The following is a 19,522-nucleotide window of genomic DNA, read 5'->3' on the forward strand; positions in this document are numbered from 1 at the left end:
CTTGCCTTGAAATGTTGAATACTGTCAGACTTTTGGTTATTTATTTGGTGTAAATCCGCATGATGGACAAGTATATTTTTGTTACTTTTCAATTCTAAAAAACCAGATAGGAAGGCCTGAGCCTCACTGAAGCTGACCTGCTATGTGTTTGTCATGGATCTAGTGCATTGCTGTAGCTTAACTGCTGTTTTAAAGAAAACAGAGCATTGTCGTCTTGTGTGAGCGCTTTAGTACAGACAACGATTAGTGAAGGTGTTGTACTTTGAACTGTCTTAGTGTTCATTATATTTCTTCTAGGATCATGTTCGTGCTGCCATGACCTGCATTAGATTTTTCACTCATGGAGCAAAGTCTTACGCTGAACTGGGAGGCAAACAGACATGGCTTCTAAAGATCAAGGACCATCTCAAAGTCTATCTGCAAGAGGTCTCAAGAAGTTCAGGAAGGAAAAAAATGACATTCACTTTTCGGAAGAAAATGTCTGCTACGGATGTGTCAAGGTATCTATAAACAAGAAGCCAAATGGTAGGAAAGGGGAAATCCAGGCTTTTGTCTTTTGGTTTTGTTTTTTGCCTTTTTTTTTTTTTTTAGTGGTTGTGTTTAAGTTGGCTTTAGCTAACACATGCTAACTGTGCCTGACCCAAATCTGACTTTAATGTAGTTGCAAGTATAGGATTCCCATTACGTTTTCCCCCAACAACCCAACCTAAGAGATGAGCACTTGTTTCTACTAAAAATATCAGTCCATGTATCATCTAGCTTCTTTTAATTTAAAAACAAACAAAAACCCTACAGTGCATAGACAACTATATATTGATCCACAAATTTTCTTGCTTTTACTCTTCCTTTCCACAAAGCAAGCAGCTTTGTGGTGCTTAGCTGTCTACTGGGGTTAATTCAGAACATCCAACTATGTACAAGTTATAGGTGCCAGACATAATTGAATCCGTGTATTCAAAAGTTGAAGTATAAATTTGCCTTGTACTCTTGATCTCTCTTGTACTTGTGCTTTTATATCTTAGTTTTCTTAGGGTTTTTTTTCTTTCTTGCTTTTAGGCTATACTCTAACTTAAATGTGGGGAGGGGAAGTGTGTGTGATGAGATGAAAAAGAGGGAACAGATATTTATTTGGCATCCAGATTCTCTGGCTCACTTCTTTGAAATAATGTGAACAAGTGCTTATGTTCAGCTTGTGATGCATGTTAAGTGCACAGATCTGAAAAGTATCTCATTGCTGCAGACTTGGCTACACGAAAGACAAAGTCAAAAAGTAAATAATGTAATTATTATTTGGAAATATGTCTTATTTTGAAATATGTTCAAGAAATTAGTTCACACTAATAATAATTGACGCTTTCTCTATTTCAAAATAAAATCAGAATTTTTCTTCTATCTAGGCACATCAATACAGTTGATCTCCAGATGGAAGTAACAAAATTCCTGCATCGATGTGAGAGCTCAGGAACATCTCAAATGACAGGTTCCTCCTTGCCCACACTCTTTGGAAACAATAATATGAAAATGGATGTTGCTTGCAAGGTACTTAGTGCTATTTCAAACACAGCTCTATTTTTTCGTCAACAATACTAACTTGATATACAGGTTGAAACATCTCATGGTTGGAGCAGCCTCTTGTATTTTCATGGGCAGGTTACTTGGGCATGTATGCAACCTACTGTTCGTGAAAAAATCATATTTTTCCTCAAAGCAGCAGAGAACATGTGAGAACTTGGAGTTCCTCTCCTCCAAGTTCAAGCTTTCAGAGGCAGATGATCCCAAATACAAATAGGCCTTTTGACTATATACTTTGTTGTGTTTTGAAGCAAGGCAAATACTGCCGTTATTCTGACCCTTCTTAACTTCAGCTCAGCTCCATCTGTAACTTGCCCAATGTTCCACAGGGAATCACTGTGTGACAGTAGACCCAATATTTGCTGCTCTTGTTGGGGTGGTGCTGTTTTCTGTTAAAGCAATGCATTGTCTTTTGGCCTCTGGGCAAAATCTGGAAATGCAATATTATTTAACTGTTTGTAATGAAAAAGGAATGTGCATCCCTAAATGTGTCTATGCCTCTCTTTTCAGGTCATGTTGGAAGGCAAAAACATTGAGGAGGGGTTTGGGATTGCATTTAGAGTCCTTCAGGTATGGAAAAACTTGAGATAACAAGCACTATTATTACAAAAGTAATTCCTGCAAGCAGCAATTGTTTAAGCAAAAGACTTTTCATGCAAAATGTCATTTAATCCCCCAAAAGAAAAACCTCCTATGAGAAAAGGCACTAGTTCAAGTCTTAAATGTCCATGTATTTGAAGGCAGCTTGGTAAGGAAATTAAGATGCTGCTTCAGTAGGACACTTCCAAACTAATTGGGTCCTACAAAAGAACTAAGTACGGCTTTTCCCTTGCTGTGCACCTTGTTCAGTGACTTAACTCTGGCAAATCACAATCACAGATGTGAGTAGAGAGCTTTGACTTGGTAGCTCTCTGCAGTTCATGATAGCCAGTGAAAGACACAGTGAATAAATAAGGCCAGGGTTATCTCTGCACTATTCTTCTGGATGAGAGAGTAAAGCTTATTAACTGGAAGCTCTCTCTGGGGACTTCTACTTCCTCATGTCTGGGTAGAAGTTGAGGTGGTTATCAGTCAGGATAGCTCACGAGCCTCCAAACTTTTCTGTGTGTTTCTCATCCATATGTTAGGAGCTGTGTGGTGGGTTGACCCTGGCTAGAGGCCAGGTGCCCACCAAAGCCGCTCTATCACTGCCCTCCTCAGCAGGACAGGGGAGAGAAAATGTAATGAAAGGCTCCTGGGTTGAGATAAGGACACTCCTTCAGTTGCCTCCGCCTGCTCTGGCGTGGGGTCCTCCACAGGCTGCAGGTGGAATCTCTGCTCCACCATTGTCCTCCATGTGCTGCAGGTGGACAGCCTGCCTCACCATGGTCTTCTCCATCAGCTGCATGGGAATCTCCGCTCTGGTGCCTGGAGCACCTCCTCCCCCTCATGCACTGACCTTGATGTCTGCAGAGTTGTTCCTCTCACATCTTCTCACTCCTCCCTCTGGCTGCAAATGCTGCTGGGGTTTTTTGTTGTTTTGTTTTGGGTTTGGGGTTTTTTTCCTTTCCTTCTTAACTAAGTTATCCCAGAGGCACCACAACCGTCGCTGATGGGCTTGACCTTGGCCAATGGCGGGTCTGTCTTGGAGCCGGCTGGCATTGGCTTTATCTGACATAGGGGCAGCATCTAGCAGCTTCTCACAGAAGCCACCCCTGTAGCGCCCCCGCTACCAAAACCTTGCTATGCAAACCCAGTACAAGCTGCTAAAAGATACTGTTTCAAGCAGTATAGTTTGCAGTTGCCTCCTGTCTGGGATAGGAAGGGCCGCTTCTGGACAGAGGTGGCACAGTGAAAGAGTATTTATGGATATGGCAGGCCCTGCTCCTTCTCTCACGTCAGGATGTACAAGGCAGAATGCCTGTTTGCAGTGAGATGGAGACCCTTAGAAAAATAGCACTTAGCAGCAACAGCAGTCACTACCCCCTAGTAAAAATAGAGCAGCAAGTCCAGCTGCCTGACATCACTTCTGTTTCCTTCCTTTTTTTTTTTCTTTCCTTATTCATGGCAAGATCAGTCTGCAGCTTTTATCATCTCTTCCTTCATATGGGAGGTGTACAATGGTCAGTTGCCTCCTGTTTCTCGGGGTACACAAAGGGTGGCTGCTGGTGGAGTGGCTGGAGGAATATAGTGGGAGCTTGCTAAGTGAGGAAGAGGTGAGTAGGGACGTAGGAAAGATCTTTTGCCAGAAGAAATAAACCCGATTTTTTGCCACCCCTGAAAAGGAGGTGGTAACAGTGCTCTTGTTCTTGAGGAAAATTGAGCTTTACCAGTCTGATTATAGAAAAGCTTTAAGCCGGCCCTGAGCAGTGGTGACTGGAAAATCAGAGGCCCCCAAAACAGCTTTGAGTTTATGGAGCATGGTGTGGTATTTTGTCCTTAGGAGAGATTGTCTCAGTTGTATAGACTCCCTGTGAGAAAACCTGCTGAGAACATTTAACATGTTGCTCTAATGTTCCAACTACCTCTAGGACTTCCAGCTGGAGGCTACAGAAGTGTACAGCAAAGTGGCCAAGCAGCTGGTGAAGCAGCAGAAGTACAGTGAGATCCGGCAGCTCCTCAAGTGTGTCAATGAGTCTGGAGTTGCAGCAAAAAATGATGGGGATAACATTATCCTAAACTGTCTAAATGAGTTCAAGAACATTCCTGCTGAGGTAATTCTATCCTGCATGGTGACTCTTTGGAAGTAACGCGAGTATATAGAACACAGACTAAAGGGAAACCATCCTGTGGTGCCCGTGCTGCTCTTTTAGTGAGTCCTTTGTATCTGCTGGCTCTGTACTACATGCATTGTTTAAAGGTGGGAGTGTGTGGCTTGCCTTATGCAAGTTACTGAGAGGAAACAATAGGGAGCTCCTACCCTGCACTTCCCAAATGAGTACCCAGGATGGGGAGAGAACCTTTGCTTCACAGGGTCCTGCCAAATACTCCTGAATGGGGTGAGACGTGTTCCCTTCAATGAGGTTTCCCTGGCTAACACAGAGATGTGTGGAGGCAGAAATCTCCTGCCTTCATAGGAAATAATTTTAAGATTCCCTTTGCCTACCACAGTGTGTTTTCCATCCCGGTGAAGGAAGGAGGTGCCCTCTATGAAGTTCTACTAATCAGGCTAAGGGACACAGTCCACCCCTGGGGTCAGGGTGGACCACAGGAGCCGACTCCTGCTGGGGTGCAGAGAACCTACAAATTCATTTCATGCAACACAAGCAATGTCCATGGGGGACTCCTGGGCTCATAGCATTCTCTGGGGATACCCCACAGACGTGGCAGGCAGGAGAAGCTGTGGTAAGGGGAAGAATTGGACTTTATTTTCTATGTCTGCAGCACTCACTATTGGATCAATGTAACCATCTAGCTGTGATCTCAGCACCCCTTCGTCTGTGCAGGGGTTGGGTCCCTGATGAGGTAAAGATTTGCGAACTATAGTCACACTAAATATGAACACCTTTTCCCTTCTTTGAATACAGGATCTCGACAATCTGATTCAGGATATGGACAGTGATGAAAACAAGGTAAGTACAAGTACCGTAGAGGAACTGCTTTAGCAAGACCTAAACAGCCCAGTCTTGCTCTGTGGGCTACATGCTCTATTTTACCATCTTCGCTCTCATCCTCGCTCAAGCCAGAGTTTTGAAGGCCACTTTCTAGATTGTAGAAACCACAGTGAATTCCGCAAGGCTGTGGTGTTTGTGACTGTGGAGCTGTGACGTGAAGGTACGGATTAATGTTATCCCTATTAGTTCCTTGACGGCCCTCAGAGTGAGGGCTAGGCATTTGTTATAGTGGGAGGAAAGTATTTCAGAGAGGCTTGTTGGTGGGTTTGTTGTTACTGTTATCCAGCTTTTCACGTAAGTGTGCGTAAGTTTCTATTAATGGCAGACAGCTAATGAGGATCAACATACCTCCAAGATGACCATTTCAGCTTATTGTTTCAGGATTATACTATTTCCATTGTGATCGACAGTTAAATGATAAAACTTCTCCAATTCTGATACACATTTTTTCTTAGAGGCCTAAACTACCTGGTTTCTTTGTTAGCTTTCATACCAGCCGGCCAAGCCACTGGACAGTCACAGATAAATATGTGAACTGTAGATGCATGTTTATAGATGAAGAGGCTGTGGCTCAGCGTTTGTGGATTGGCGTAGATCCTGAGTGGCATAGCTGGGAATAAAATCTTAAGATGTGTGACTATCCTCTGTCCTGCTCCAACTGACAAACTCACTGTTGTATGTAGATTGAAAAATGGGCTTTTCATGCTGCCTTTATGTAAGATCTATCACTGAGAGATGTGAGCTGTTCTAGAACCAGCAATGGAAGAAAACGACTGGTGTAGACTCTTTGCTCTGAGGATATGGTAAATCAATGCACAAGATAGGATTCCTGATGCTGATTTCATGGTGATGCAGTGAAGGAGTTTCTACAAGAGACAAACTTAATAAAATACAGCTGTCTATCTGTCTTTTACATTGGGACCTGCTCCATGCCATACTCTGCTTCATAATATGCTGCTACTACCTTCTTCACCGGGCTTCTGAACTATGTATTTCCAGTGAATCCTTGCTTAAGCTTGTCCTGTTAGTTTACTACAGCTTTCTAACCAAGTTCTGACTTCCTCTTTTGCTTCAGATCCAGGCCTATGTGATGTGCAACAAGTTGCGTTCTGCCTATCTGGTCTCGGTGAGGCAGGAGAAGACCAGAGCAGTGCAGCTAGTCCAGCATGTGCGACAGCTGGCTGAGAACAGCGGCGATGACGTTGTGAAGGCCATCTGTGCCCAATGGCTCTCGGTGCACCAGCCCAAAATGAGAAATCGGCTGCCCCAGGGTGCTAGGAAGTAGTAAGTAATTGACGTTCACCATCATACGGAAGGGGAAGGCTTCATGACAGCTTAAAGGCGTGTGGTTCAGCAATCTCTTGGTGAAATGGAAGTCTCTTGACTGATGTTGATGGCAAATGGATGCTGCTAATGTGCCTCCGGTGAAAGGAAGGGAACTAAATTACAAGTGCCAGACTTGTATTTTGACAAACAGTCACTACCTCAGGGTGTTTTTTGGCTATCTTTTTGATGGGGGGGAGGGGGGTAGTTTCAAACTGAACAAGCAAGAATTTAAGTGTATGGAAGAGAGCACTTCTATTTCTAGTTTGGGGGGTTTTTTGGTTGATTTTTTTTTTTAAGGCACTGAACTTTATTGTATGGGGTTTTTTTATTTTTAATCCAGAAAACCTATATAGAGAGGACAGAAAATTCTTATCAACCCAACATAGCCTAGAGTATCAACTTTTTGTAATTATGGGTTTCCTGTAAACTTTGTCAAGATTGGAGAGACCTTCTTTTACAAAGACTGAAAGTCAGAGATTTTTTTTAAGCCTCTATACAAACCATTGCTACTCTTCTTTTTTTTTTTTTTTTTTTTCCCCCCACTAGTACAATGTGCCCAATTCATTTAGTTTGTTTGAAAAGGTAGGAACTGATTCTTCATGGCAGGTTTCTACTTAGCAGTCATACTGTCTGACATGTGCCATACATATGGCACTCGAGCCCTTACTAGATGGATGAAGTTACAAAGGGCATATCCTATAAGGGGAGTACAAAGGAAAAGTAATCCTTTAAAATAGTTTCAAAATCCCATAGTTCTTTCTTTGCTATGGTAATATCCAATTAGTTGTTGCAATGCAGCTTTATCACTGAACAGTTGCCAGTAAACTTCCACAGTTTTTTGTCAGGTAGAGCAGAAAATATGGATCAAGCAAGCTGTGGTAAAATTCAACAGGGGGTCTGTATCCCTGTCACACAGGGATTTGTTTCTTACCAGAATAATCTGCCCCTGTCAGGTACAATAGAACTCCAGACTAATTTTTTATTAACTGGACATACTGTATAGACTCTATTGACAGGCTTTGCTCTAGAAGCATTAGGTTTTTCTAAAAAAGCAGGAATCTTTGTGTAATGGTTGTGTTCAGGGATGCTGAAAAAAGCAGCTGCTTCTCTGCAGCTGTGACTGAGATATGAGAAATGGGCAGAAGAAAGGTAGACAGTAGTAGGACCTTCAAAAAGAAACAGAACAAAACGTGGCACTCCACAAGAGTTTGTGTTTGCCATTTACATGTATTTCAGCACAAGAGGTAGGAAAACTAGTTCACTCTTTTTGTTTAAAAAGTTTAGTTGTTCAAAAGAAACAACAGGTTTTCTGAAGTGTAATATAACTGTAAATAGTTTTAGTACATAAAATAATTGAGACTGTCAAATAAGAGTGTTGCACTATCCCCAAGCTCGCTGTAGTGACAGAACAGACTTGTATGGTCTTGGAGAGGACTTGGTCCATCTCCATTAGTGTTTCACGAGCAGTCTCCCACTGACATAAACACCTCTCTTGGAGGTGCTCCGCTCACTAGAGCAGGGTTAGAAATGTCTCAGAGCAAAGCAGTCAGAAATGACCACATTTAGCTTTCAGAATCTCCTGACCACAGATTTGCATTATCTTATTAGTGAGCAGTACTAATGAAAGCTGCTTTTGTTTTCCTCGCCAGACTGACCTAGCTTTCCATCAGAGTACAGCTGCTAGGCTAATCCTAAAACGTGACACTATCCATGCCTGCGATCATTTCCAAATCTCTCATTGTGGGGAGGAGGTTTTACTGTTCATGGGTTTGTGCATTGCTGCAATACCTACTTTTCTGCTCAAGTTCCTTCAGCTGTATAGAGGACAGAGTGGAGTTTGCCATGCAGACCAGTCAGTTCTGTACCTGCCTTTCTTCCTGACCTCTTTGCACTGTACCTGATGCACTTTATATAGTAGTGTTTGTTGTCATTTGATGTTCTTAACCTGGAATTGTAGGGGTCTTTCTCTTACCAGCAGAACTGGAGTTCTGATCCTGACTAACTGCCTTGTGTCACGAATAGTGCAATTATCAAGGGGCTTTGAATTTTTGAGCATCAAAAAGGGACTGAGTACTGCCAATTAAAAAGAACTTATCTATTAATGACCAAGGTTTGTTTACAATGAAAAAAGAGAATAAAGTATTATGACTGTTAACATGTCTTCTGTTTGCTTTTTATCTCAGTATAGCTGGCAATCTCTTTCTAGATCTGTATTTTGCTTTTGGCTGTGCTTAGCAGAGTAATTAGAAGGGGGAGAATTGTTCTGTCATGCAAAATCTCTCTCTGCTATATGATGTCCTCAACACTTAGATGAGATGGAATATCACATCTTTAGAAGTCCTCCCAGTAGCTAGGTAGCTAGCTCAGCCTCATGCATGTACTCTCACAGACGAGTAATCCTCTTTAGAGAGCTTTGCAAGTTAATCTAACTCTCCCTTACAAGCCTCCCTTTGAGATGGCTAAATGAGCTTTAGTTCCCTCATTTTACAGATCAGCCTAGAAGAAGGTATAAATTACTTGCCCAAGGTCAAAAAGAGCGTGGGGATGGCTGTGGAGATGTGTAGTTCTATGTCTTATGTTAAATCTACAATCAGACATCTTTGAGAAGAGCACTGACCTGCAAGGGCAAAATATTCCAGCCAGAGCCAATACACTACCTGTACGTTGTAGTTGTGGATTTAGCTTCATACGCAAGATGAAGTGTAAAGAGGGAGGAAAAAAGGTAGAGTGACAGGGAGAAACCCAAAGGGACTTTAAACTGTAACCCAAACTGAGTTCTCTACATTAGTAAGGCAGGTGTGGAGAACAGCAACACTAAATAAACTGATTCAGCATGTCTGAAGGAAGGTATGGTCTCCTGTTGTAAAAAGAAAATGGCTTTATTTAGTATTGCTCAGAGGTAGCACAGGACTGATCTGCATAGATAGCGTTCAGACAGAAAGAATTAATTGTAAAATTAGCATTTGTTTCCCAAAAACTGGCAGTTGGTCACAGTGGCACACTCACATGCAGGTCCAAAAGCTTCTGAACTTTTTTTTTCAGAATCAGAAGATAATTCTATGAGCTGTAGCGCTTGTCTTCTAACTGCTTCACTCCTTCAGAAATAATCTTTGCCTGTGGATCACACTCTAGCAGTTTGCACCAGAGTAGCACTCGAGTTCCAAGGGAGCAGTCCCTACTACATGGAGTGACCCAGCTGCCTTTTGGAAGCACAAGCGGCATGGCAAGGCAAGGCTGGCAGCATTGGCCAGCCAAGGCCAGTAACTGTTGGGCAAACGTAAGGATTTCTGTGCAAGTCTTACTTTCCTGTCCTGTAGCTAACTTGACCGTGATACCAACATAGTCCCGACCTCTGCTTCAGCTGTTTAGCTCTAGGTAGTTTGCTGTCATTTAAAACTAAAGTCTCAGCTGAAGTTGTTCAATGTTTTTTAACATAGTTGAGATGTTCTTTACTCATTCTGCTCTCTTTTCTAGGTTGTAAAGTTGTTTAAAGTGCAGCTGGGGGGGGTTTATTGTGACATTTACACCATCTTTGCTCAATGCTTCCCAGGAGAGATGTTAATTTTTTAAAATAAGATTGTAGCACTCCTGTAGCTTTTAACCTCCCAGCCACCTGCACTGAGACCTGGGTTCTCAAAAGATAAGCCAAGACTCAGTTAACTTACTGCAAGTCCAGCTTGTTACAGAGATTATAGATGGGGGGAAAAAAGAATTGATTCCACTTTAAAAAATTGCTTAATGCTTTGCACAAAAAGGCCAGCACCTGTTTCTGTGTGTTTGAGAGCATTTGTATTGCATGTAACTGCCAGAGAATCTAATATCCTAAAGTACTTTCACTCTGCCAGGTCAAATAGTAGGAACTGAAAATAACCTCATAGATCATAAGTTTGGAGTCCTACCTTTTTACTATTACTGTTAGGGGAAAAAAAAATTAAAGTAATTCTTTGTTACTTCATAATCTAAACCTAAGACTGCAACCTCCATTTCTATTCTAAAGCCAGAGAACAGTAGCCTCTGGCTGTTGTGTGAGATACCAAGCAAAGGTTGCTCCCTGCATCATACTGTAATTCTTCAGCTAGGAAGGGGGACTGGTTGCTTACTAATCTCAATCCCTAAGTGTAATATTCCAGAAATTCACATTAGTTTGTGTTCATAGAGCCATCATGAGGGCTGCTGAAGTATCAGCATTCTAGGCTGGAGGTCTCTTAGCAGTGCTCTTCCCAGGAGAGGAATCGCTGGGCTTAGCCTGATACGCACTTGAGGTCCACGCTGCTCAGTCCCACTGGATGCCAAGGAGCTCACAGCTCACGCTCCAGAGCTTCTTTGCTGTCTCATCATCCCGACCCCATGGAGATATGTATGCTGGCTGGCAATCACTGTAAGAGGAATATTTTTTATTTTTATTTTTTAAGTCAAAGATCTCCACCTGCATTAGCACGCTGCGATGTCTGTGGTAAGATAAGGGAGTTGTTTTCTATCAGCTTAACTCCAAGACTGATTGAAGAGGGGTGGAAGGCTATCTAGCAAATGAGCAAGGGCTGGTGCTACACCACCTTGAGGAAGCTTTCTTTCGAACTGGCTAAGGAAGAGTCTTCCCCCACAGCACCAAGAACTGGCAAGCAAGTCTAGCTCTACCTGTTGTCTCAACTCTTAAAGAAACCTATATACATTCTATTTATAGTCTTCAGTGTACATTCTCATTACTACCACTAAAAAGGGCTATAAACACTAACCAAGCTTTTTCAGGAGCAAACACTACAAAACAGCCACTCAAACAGCTCTTCATTCTAAACTATTCATCTCACTATATTGCCACTGCATGAAGGGCAAAGCTGCCCCAGGATAACAACACTGTAATAACCGTGTATGGTTATCCCCTTTTCCATTAGCCTCTGGACTGTGGCTCCTGTCTTCTCAGCTCCTGCAATCAGACAGCATTCTGTCTGGAACAGAGATCGTGTGTTCTCATCTGTAACTCTAGATGCTCAATAACCTGGGAGTTTAAGAGAACAGAGGAAATTGCATCTCGTAAGATTTCTGTCCAGCCTAGTATTTTTAGAGCTGCAAGTGCACAGTCTCTCAGGTTCCTGAAATTACTCTGGTGGACTCCACCTGTCTTGCTGTAGCATGCAAATTCTTTTCTTAATGCCTGTACTTGTGCTTTATATTCTATTGCCTGGAAAGTGAAAAGAATTTTAGGCTAGTCCAATGTAAATTGTGAATTACTGTTTAAGCTATTTATTTCCCACCAAGTCCAAAACTCCTTTCTTTTTTGAGTTTAAAATCCACCAAATTTTTTTGTATTCCAGCACATAAATTCTCCACTTATATCCTGGGACAGACAATCTTCCTTGGATGATTAAGAAATCTATTTATACATTCAAGTCTGCTTAAGATGGTACAAACTCCCAAGTGAAGAGCAGACAAAGTCATTACAGAGACTAATCTGGTCAGATGTCACAAGAGGAAAGCTCTGCAAAGAAGCAAAGGCTCCAACAGTACCCAAGTGAATAAAAAAAAAAAGACACCTTTTTGTGTTCATTTCCCAAAACCAGTATTGTTACACTGCTCTACACAGAGTGAGAAGCTGACAGACACAGCTGAACAAAAGCTATTCAAAGGGCAGACTTCAAATCTAGGATGATGATGATGACTTGGAACTGCTCTGGGCTATAGTCTTGATGGGGGGAAAAGGCATGATTATGCAGGGTCCCAGAGTAAGTCAAAGATGTCAATAAACAACAGGGTTTGTAGCAGGAGCTACAAAAGACAGTAGGCAGGACAGAATGATAAGCACCCTAGCAGGAGCCCCTTCCAGCTGGTGGGTCTGTCACACTGACAAATCAAGTCATTTTGTCACATGCCAGTCCTGAAAATGTCACCTCCTCACTCTGTAAGCACCATCAGCCCTCCCAGCTCCCTGGCAGCACAGGCCCCTTCCTGCTCCAGTGGGGTAAAACTACAAAAAGAACCAGAGTGGTCTTCCCAGGATTGCCTCAGGTGACCTTATTAACTAGACAGAGCTATTTTCCCATCTCAGGCAGATCAGGATTAGAGCTCTGAGCATGTGACAGCCACTCCGGCACTTTGAGTACAGTGGTATTCCTAGTGCTGAAGGACCTGCTATTGTGTGAAGCGTTGCACAGGTCAGAGGTTTCTTCTAACACAATATCCACTGCAACAGACCTGGAAGGGGTAATGCTCTAGTATTTGTCACCCTCAATCTTATCAGCCAGCCTCTTACTCAGTCCCTTCTTAATGAAGAATGACACTAAGTCTCATTTTCCTCAGCCCAACAAGGCTGCCTTCCACAGCACATCACTCCATCAGCTTGCACCCACCTGAAATACTGTCCTGTCACAGAGTCTAGCTCTTCTGCTACTGCACAGTAGACACTGGTCTGAGCTCCTTCCTGAGGTGTCTTCAAGAAGAATGAGAATATCTTCCACAGCCACGTCATTACAAACGAGTGCCGGACCAGTTCAGAATGGACAGAACCAGGATGGAGAGCGTTTGCTGTGACTTTAGTGCCTATGGCAAAAGAAAGTAGTCCAGGACAAATCTGCATGCATCAAACTGCCTTTAAAAAAAAAGGGTAATATACTCCTCTATTCTACCTGCAGATAAAGGAGGAGTCTAGGCATAGATACAGGGAAAGTAAGTGAAATTCTCGGTAGTTACTGGTTGCTGGATCACCCCCCACTCCCTTCCAAACACTGCAGTCACTACATGCCTTCTGCAAAACAATGTGCTAGAAGGCTTGGATGCTAAAACAGCAGCAGTTTCCATCAGGTTTTTGAGAAGACCAGCTTCTTTTGATTTACTCTAATACTAATTTCCTAGAGAAGACAGTACTACTTACGTTTATGAAAAGAACTGAATGACATGCCTGTGACAAATACTATGACATAAGAAGTACTGCCTAGTCCTATGCTTCTATTTTACAGGCCATTGACACTTAAGGCAGCTGAGTATCCCTCAGCTTTTCCATTGCAGACTGCAATTGTAGTCCAGCTCCTTCTGTTTTTTCAGCCATTGACACTTAAGGCAGCCGAGTATCCCTCAGCTTTTCCATTGCAGACTGCAATTGTAGTCCAGCTCCTTCTGTTTATACAGCTTCCAGCCACATACCACAATTGTCTGTGTGGATGCAGCTAGATTTTGGGGGGGGGGGGGGTTGGGGGGGGTTTTGTTTTTTTTTTTTTACAAGCATGAAAGAAATCCATTCAGCTGTGCCAGGCTACTGAACTCCTCTGCCCTGCTGCTGTAAAGACAATTAGTGCTTTAAGTCTCCTGGTTCCACAGACAGGAGATATTTTCTTCCTGCATCAAAGAGCTGTCAGCGACCCTTGCCTCTAACTATTTCGTTTCTATGTAGCCAATTTCCAGACTTTTCTTCAATCCACCCTCCTCACTCATGGTGCTCAAAAACCAAGCAGAAGAACACTCTGCTCTCCGCTGGGACTTGCCTTGCAGCCGCCTTGCCAGCTCCCGGGTGAAGAGCACATTAGCCAATTTGCTGTGGCAGTAGGCGAGGCCCCGATTGTAGCTCTTCTCACCATGGAGATCGTGGAAGCGGATTCGGCCTCCGTGATGAGCCAGTGAGGACACGTTCACTATGCGGGCTGGGGCAGACTGCTTCAGACACTCCAGCAATAGGAAGGTCAACAGAAAATGACCTAGAGATGAGAGGAAATGTCATCCTTCTCTGAAGGGCTCCACTGCTGGAATTTTAAAGTACTTTCAACATATTACTTACATGTTACATCTTACTGCTGCCTGCATGAAGTCCAGGGAAAAGACAACCCCCCTGAATCAACAGCTAAACTTTTTGGGGGCCATTAAGTTCTGCTCCTCACCTTCAAAAAGCCAGAGCTGTCATATGTTTCCAATGTCCCAGGTAACACGTACAGATACTTAAACTGGGTCCACGATAAGCAAACACATTGCATTGCATCCCCAGAACTGTAACTCTGGCCTTCCATCCTTCCCCAAGATGGAGGAAGAGAAAAATCTGAAAGCAGGATTTTCCTCTGGCATTTCACCACAGATAGTGAATGCAAACATTCCGCTGGCCTTACCAAGATGATTGACTCCCAGGTGCATCTCAAAGCCATCAGCAGTCTTGGAGTAAGGGCATAACATTACCCCAGCATTATTAATGAGAACATGAAGTTCCTTCTCCTCTGCAACACACAACAGACATCCTTAAACAGGAAAACAGAGAGCGAAGACAGACAAGGCAGCAGCACAAGTCAGCAAAAAAAAAAAAACCAAAACCAAACCCCACACCTGTCTGAGCTGCAGCCACATTGCCTCAATAAAATAAGGGTAAGTCTCCTACCACAAACTAGCTCATGGCCTCTGACAACCCCCTGCCTAGAACCACAGTACCCAACACAGTACAGAGATATGCAGGTCAGGGATTTGGCATTTGCTAGAGCAGTGGACAGCAGTCCTTGGTAAAATAGTCTCACTGAAAAGAAGGATCTAGAGACTGTACCTGCTAGAAATTTCTCAGCAAACTCCCGGATGGACTTTGTATCAGCCAAGTCCAGTTTTTTCGCAATGACTTGCTGGTTCCCAGTCTCAGCTCGGATTTCACTGGCTGCAGCCTCTGCCTTCGTTATGTCTCTGCACGCGACAATCACCCTCGCACCTGCAAGGGGAGGGGAAAGCAGGAACAGAAGCTGAAATCACTGGGAGCACATTGGATGATCAGGGCTATGACAAGCAGGCTGACTACACACCATACTTACAAAAAATGTATTGTTTCTTTAGGGAATTAGCATCAAGTCAGGGGAGCAGTTGGGAGAGATAAAGCCTTTCCTACTATGTTGTTAGCTCCGATCCAGCTCAAAGCTGTTTTCAGACCAGGAAAATGCACATCTCAAGTGCCTCTGTCAAGGTTCTCCCATATCAGGAGCATGTACCACAAGACTGGTATGTTAGGGTTATATCTGCCCCTATAATGGGAGTGTCAAGCAAGGAGCACATGAAGATACGTGGATTCCAGCCAGAGTAACTGCTAAACGGATTGCGAACAGGTAGTGTAATCTCCTTATCAGTTACCCAAAAAGCATGTAAACCAAATTAGCTTGAAACACGAATAACTCAAGCACACAGCAGTGGACCTATGTCAGTTCCCAGCTTCACACAAGCAGAACCCAGTGATACCAGGAACTTCCTCACTCTTCTCAAAATGGTTGCAGTGCAGAGCATTTTCATGTCACAAGGCACATTTTTGGAGTTCAAGCAATGAAACCAGCTGGGAGGAACTGGGCACTTGCACCTCAGTGGTTACAGCCTCTGGAGGAGCAACACTTGGGCTTGTCTGAAATAACTTTGGAATCCAAGTCACTTAAATGTAAGCATAAAACGCTCCTCCTGTCGATCCAGAAAAGGGACTACTGACACACAGGTGCACACGCATCAGCCGCACAGGGACGCCTGCTGATGAAGGCCAGTGACTTGCCTCTTCGTGCGAGGTCTCTGGCGGTCTCCTTCCCAATGCCTGTGTTGGCTCCTGTGATTATCACCACCTTCCCCTCCAGCCTAGCTGTTGACTTGCACTGTCCTCCAGCGACATACCTCCTGCAAGAGAGGGCGGCAGCAGTCACGACGGGACGAGGACCAAGGGCAGCATCCCTCCTCAGGGGACTCGGCTCAGGGCTGTGCACCCAGAGCCCCGCGGTTTGCCCCAACGGTGGGGCTGACCGCTGCGCTCAGGACCCCGGGGACTCACGGGCGTCGTTACCTGAAGCAGTCGATCACGATCGTGTCGTGACCGGGTCACCGGGAACTCGCCCTCCAAATCCCCTCACCCCCCCCCGCTTTACAAACACCGGCCCGAGCACGGACCCGCCGGCCCGCCCTTGCGTCAAGTGGGGCCACGGTTCCCATTGGCTGCCGTCGTCAACTCTGGAGACTTGGCCAACGAGCTCCGCCGCGGCGCCGTGAGGCGAAGACAGGCTCCGCCCCCCGGGCACCCCGGCCGCCTCTCTCCGCGTCCCGCCGGCTCGGTGGCCCCGGACGGACCCCGGAGTAAGTTCCGGGAGGTCCGAGGCTGCGGGAGGCCACCGAGCCACGCGCCGCCGGCAGTGCAAGAGCTGAGCCGAGCCCCAGGAGCACCCCAGCTCCTGTCGTGAGCGCCCTAGGGTTACTGAGGCGCTGGAGCTCGGAAACGTGAGCCCCCGACCCCAGCGCGGGCTAGAGAAAAGGAATCAGTTTTATTCTTACGCCCGTCAAACCAACAAACAAAGCAGCAGACCTGGCCGCCGTGAGACGCGGCGCACGCCGGGTCTGCCCGCCCGCACCCGCCGCTACTCGTACGCCCGCGAAAAACCAGGGCCGCGCTCGGTAAGACGCACCTGATGTAGGGCGCTGCCACGAGAAGGAGAACGGGGACGGAGACGGCAGCCCCCAGAGCGGCTCCCCAGCAGGTGAGCATCGCCGCCGCCCGCTCCATGCACGCTGCCGGTGTCCGGCCCTCAGCAGCGGCCGGCCCGCCCCGGCCCCGGCCCCGGCCCCGGCCCCGGCCCCGGCCCCGCCCCGTCTCGGCCCCGCCCCGGCCCCGCCCCGGCCCCGCCCCTCCCGCGGCACCGGGACCCGTGCGCGGCGCTGTGCCGCGCGCAGTAGAGCGCGCACCTGGCGCCCCTCTTGGCTCAGGCACTGTCGGTCTGTTCACCGGGTCGTGCCGGCTGCTCCCCGGGCCTCTCGCACCGGACAGCCAGCGGGTCCTGCTCCCTGCCGCGGGCGTGCCCCCGCTGGGAATAACCGCTGGCAGTAGGAAGCCGGCTGGCTCTATGCTAGCAGCCTGCTGCTTTTTTTTTCCCTGGGCAGCGTACGACTCTACCGGAGCTCTCAGAACAATCTGAAACTGCCAGTTTAATTGCACTTTCCAATTAATAAGGCGAGAAATATCTGAAGAGAAAGACCAGTGGCTCTCTGGAAAGACATTCAAAATACATTTTCATAGAATCATAGAATCATTAAGGTTGGAAAAGACCTCTAAGATCACCAAGTCCAACCATCAACCCAACACCACCATGCCTACTGAACCATGTCCCGAAGTGCCACGTCTACACTTTTTTTGAACACCTCCAGGGATGGTGACTCCACCACCTCTCTGGGCAGCCTGTTCCAATGCTTGAGCACTCTTGGTGAAGAAATTTTTCTTAATATCCAATCTAAACCTCCCCTGACACAACTTGAGGCCATTTCCTCTTGTCCTTTCGCTAGTTACTTGGGAGAAGAGACTGACACCCATCTGGCTCCAACCTCCTTTCAGGCAGTTGTAGAGAGCGAGAAGGTCTCCCCTCAACCTCCTTTTCTCCAGGCTAAACAGTCCCAGTTCCCTCAGCCGCTCCTCATGAAACTTGTGCTCCAGTCCCTTCACCAGCTTCATTGCTCTTCGGACACATTCCAGCACCTCAATGTCTTTCCTGTAGTGAGGGGCCCAAAACTGAACACAGTATTCGAGGTGCAGCCTCACCAGTGCTGAGTACAGGGGCATGATCACATCCCTACTCCTGCTGGCCACATTATTTCTGATGCAAGCCAGGATGCTGTTGGCCTTCCTGGCCACCTGGGCATACGGCTGGCTCACGTTCAGCTGCCTATTGACCAGCACCCCCAGGTCCTTTTTTGCCAGGCAGCTTTCCAGCCACTCTTCCCCAAGCCTGTAGCGTTGCATGGGGTTGTTGTGACCCAAGTGCAGGACCCAGCACTTGGCCTTGTTAAACCCTATACAGTTGACCTCGGCCCATTGATCCAGCCTGTCCAGATCCCTCTGCAGAGCCTTCCTACCCTCGAGCAGATCAACACTCCCGCCCAATTAGGTGTCATCTTCAAACTTACTGAGGGCGCACTCAATCCCCCTCATCCAGATCATTGATGAAGAAGATATTAAACAAGACTGGCCCCAAGACTGAGCCCTGAGGAACACCGCTTGTGACCAGCCGCCAGCTGGATTTAACTCCGTTCACCACAGCTCTCTGGGCTCGGCCATCCAGCCAGTTTTTTACCCAGTAAAGAGTGCACCTGTCTAAGCCATGAGCTGCCAGCTTTCTCCAGGAGAATGCTGTGGGAGGCAGTGTCAAAGGCTTTACTAAAGTCCAGGTAGATAACATCCACAGCCTTTCCCTCATCCACTAAGCGGGTCCCCTGGTCATAGAAGGAGATCACGTTGGTCAAGGAGGACCTGCCTTTCATGAACCCATGCTGGCTGGGCCTGATCCCCTGGTTGTCCTGCACATGCCTGGTGAGCGCACTCAAGATGAACCACTCCATAATCTTCCCCGGTACCAAGGTCAGGCTGACAGGCCTGTAGTTCCCCGGATCCTCCTTCCAGCCCTTCTCGTAGATGGGCGTCACATTGGCAAGCCTCCAGTCATCTGGGACCTCCCCTGTTAACCAGGACTGCTGATAAATGGAGAGTGGCTTGGCAAGCTCCTGTGCCAGCTCCCTCAGAACTCTTGGGTGGATCCCATCTGGCCTCATACACTTGTGAGTGTCCAGGTGACATAGTAGGTCGTTAACTGCTTCCTCCTGGATTATGGGGGGTTTATTCTGCTCACCATCCCTGTCTTCCAGCTCAGGGGGCTGAATGCCCTGGGGACAACTGGTCTGACTATTAAAGACTTTTTGAATAATTTTCATAACCTCATGCCAAAGTTGATGATATTAACCCTAGCAAAACATATGAAATTATGTACATGTGTACGTAAGCACGTGTTGAGGGCTGGGAGAAACGCGGTGGCGGGTTCAGCGGTGCTCGCTGTCGCCTTTACCAGAGAGCATAAGAGATAAAAGGCCCGGGGCACGGAGCGGCGTTGCCCCCTCGCACCCCTCCCTCCTCCAACCGCTGCGTCGCATGCTGGGCTCGGGTGCTGCGTCCCCAGAGGGACTACAACTCCCAGCAGGCAGTGCGCGCCACGAGGCCCCCTCCTCTTCTCGGGGCAGTCCGGCTCAGCGCCTGATGGGCCTTGGCGCCGGTGACCGCCGGGTGGCGTCGCCGACAGCCCCGTCGC

At 46.3% G+C, this 19,522-nt stretch overlaps 2 protein-coding genes across 2 annotated transcripts in view; one reads left to right on the forward strand and one right to left on the reverse strand.

The window, feature by feature from the left end:
* ZFYVE26 (zinc finger FYVE-type containing 26) overlaps nt 1–8,646 on the forward strand; it is a 51,417-nt gene extending 42,771 nt beyond the window's left edge. Inside the window, 6 exon segments of the mRNA XM_075754187.1 lie at nt 298–500; nt 1,398–1,539; nt 2,083–2,142; nt 4,083–4,265; nt 5,079–5,123; nt 6,241–8,646. Coding sequence (XP_075610302.1) covers nt 298–500; nt 1,398–1,539; nt 2,083–2,142; nt 4,083–4,265; nt 5,079–5,123; nt 6,241–6,450 — 843 coding nt within the window. The 3' untranslated portion in view covers nt 6,451–8,646.
* Nucleotides 8,647–9,351: 705 nt separating this feature from the next.
* On the reverse strand, nt 9,352–17,000 carry LOC104635376 (retinol dehydrogenase 12). Its single transcript, XM_075754188.1, has 7 exons — nt 16,862–17,000; nt 15,967–16,085; nt 14,995–15,150; nt 14,573–14,677; nt 13,961–14,170; nt 12,833–13,022; nt 9,352–10,867 (listed from the first exon to the last, which is right to left on the reverse strand). Exons 1-7 carry the CDS (start codon nt 16,957–16,959, stop codon nt 10,765–10,767), a joined length of 981 nt encoding a protein of 326 aa, XP_075610303.1. The 5' UTR covers nt 16,960–17,000; the 3' UTR covers nt 9,352–10,764.
* Between the last annotated feature and the right edge of the window lie 2,522 nt (nt 17,001–19,522).

The sequence above is a fragment of the Balearica regulorum genome, chromosome 5 (genome assembly GCF_011004875.1).
Source record: "Balearica regulorum gibbericeps isolate bBalReg1 chromosome 5, bBalReg1.pri, whole genome shotgun sequence".
NCBI classification, from domain to species: domain Eukaryota; kingdom Metazoa; phylum Chordata; class Aves; order Gruiformes; family Gruidae; genus Balearica; species Balearica regulorum.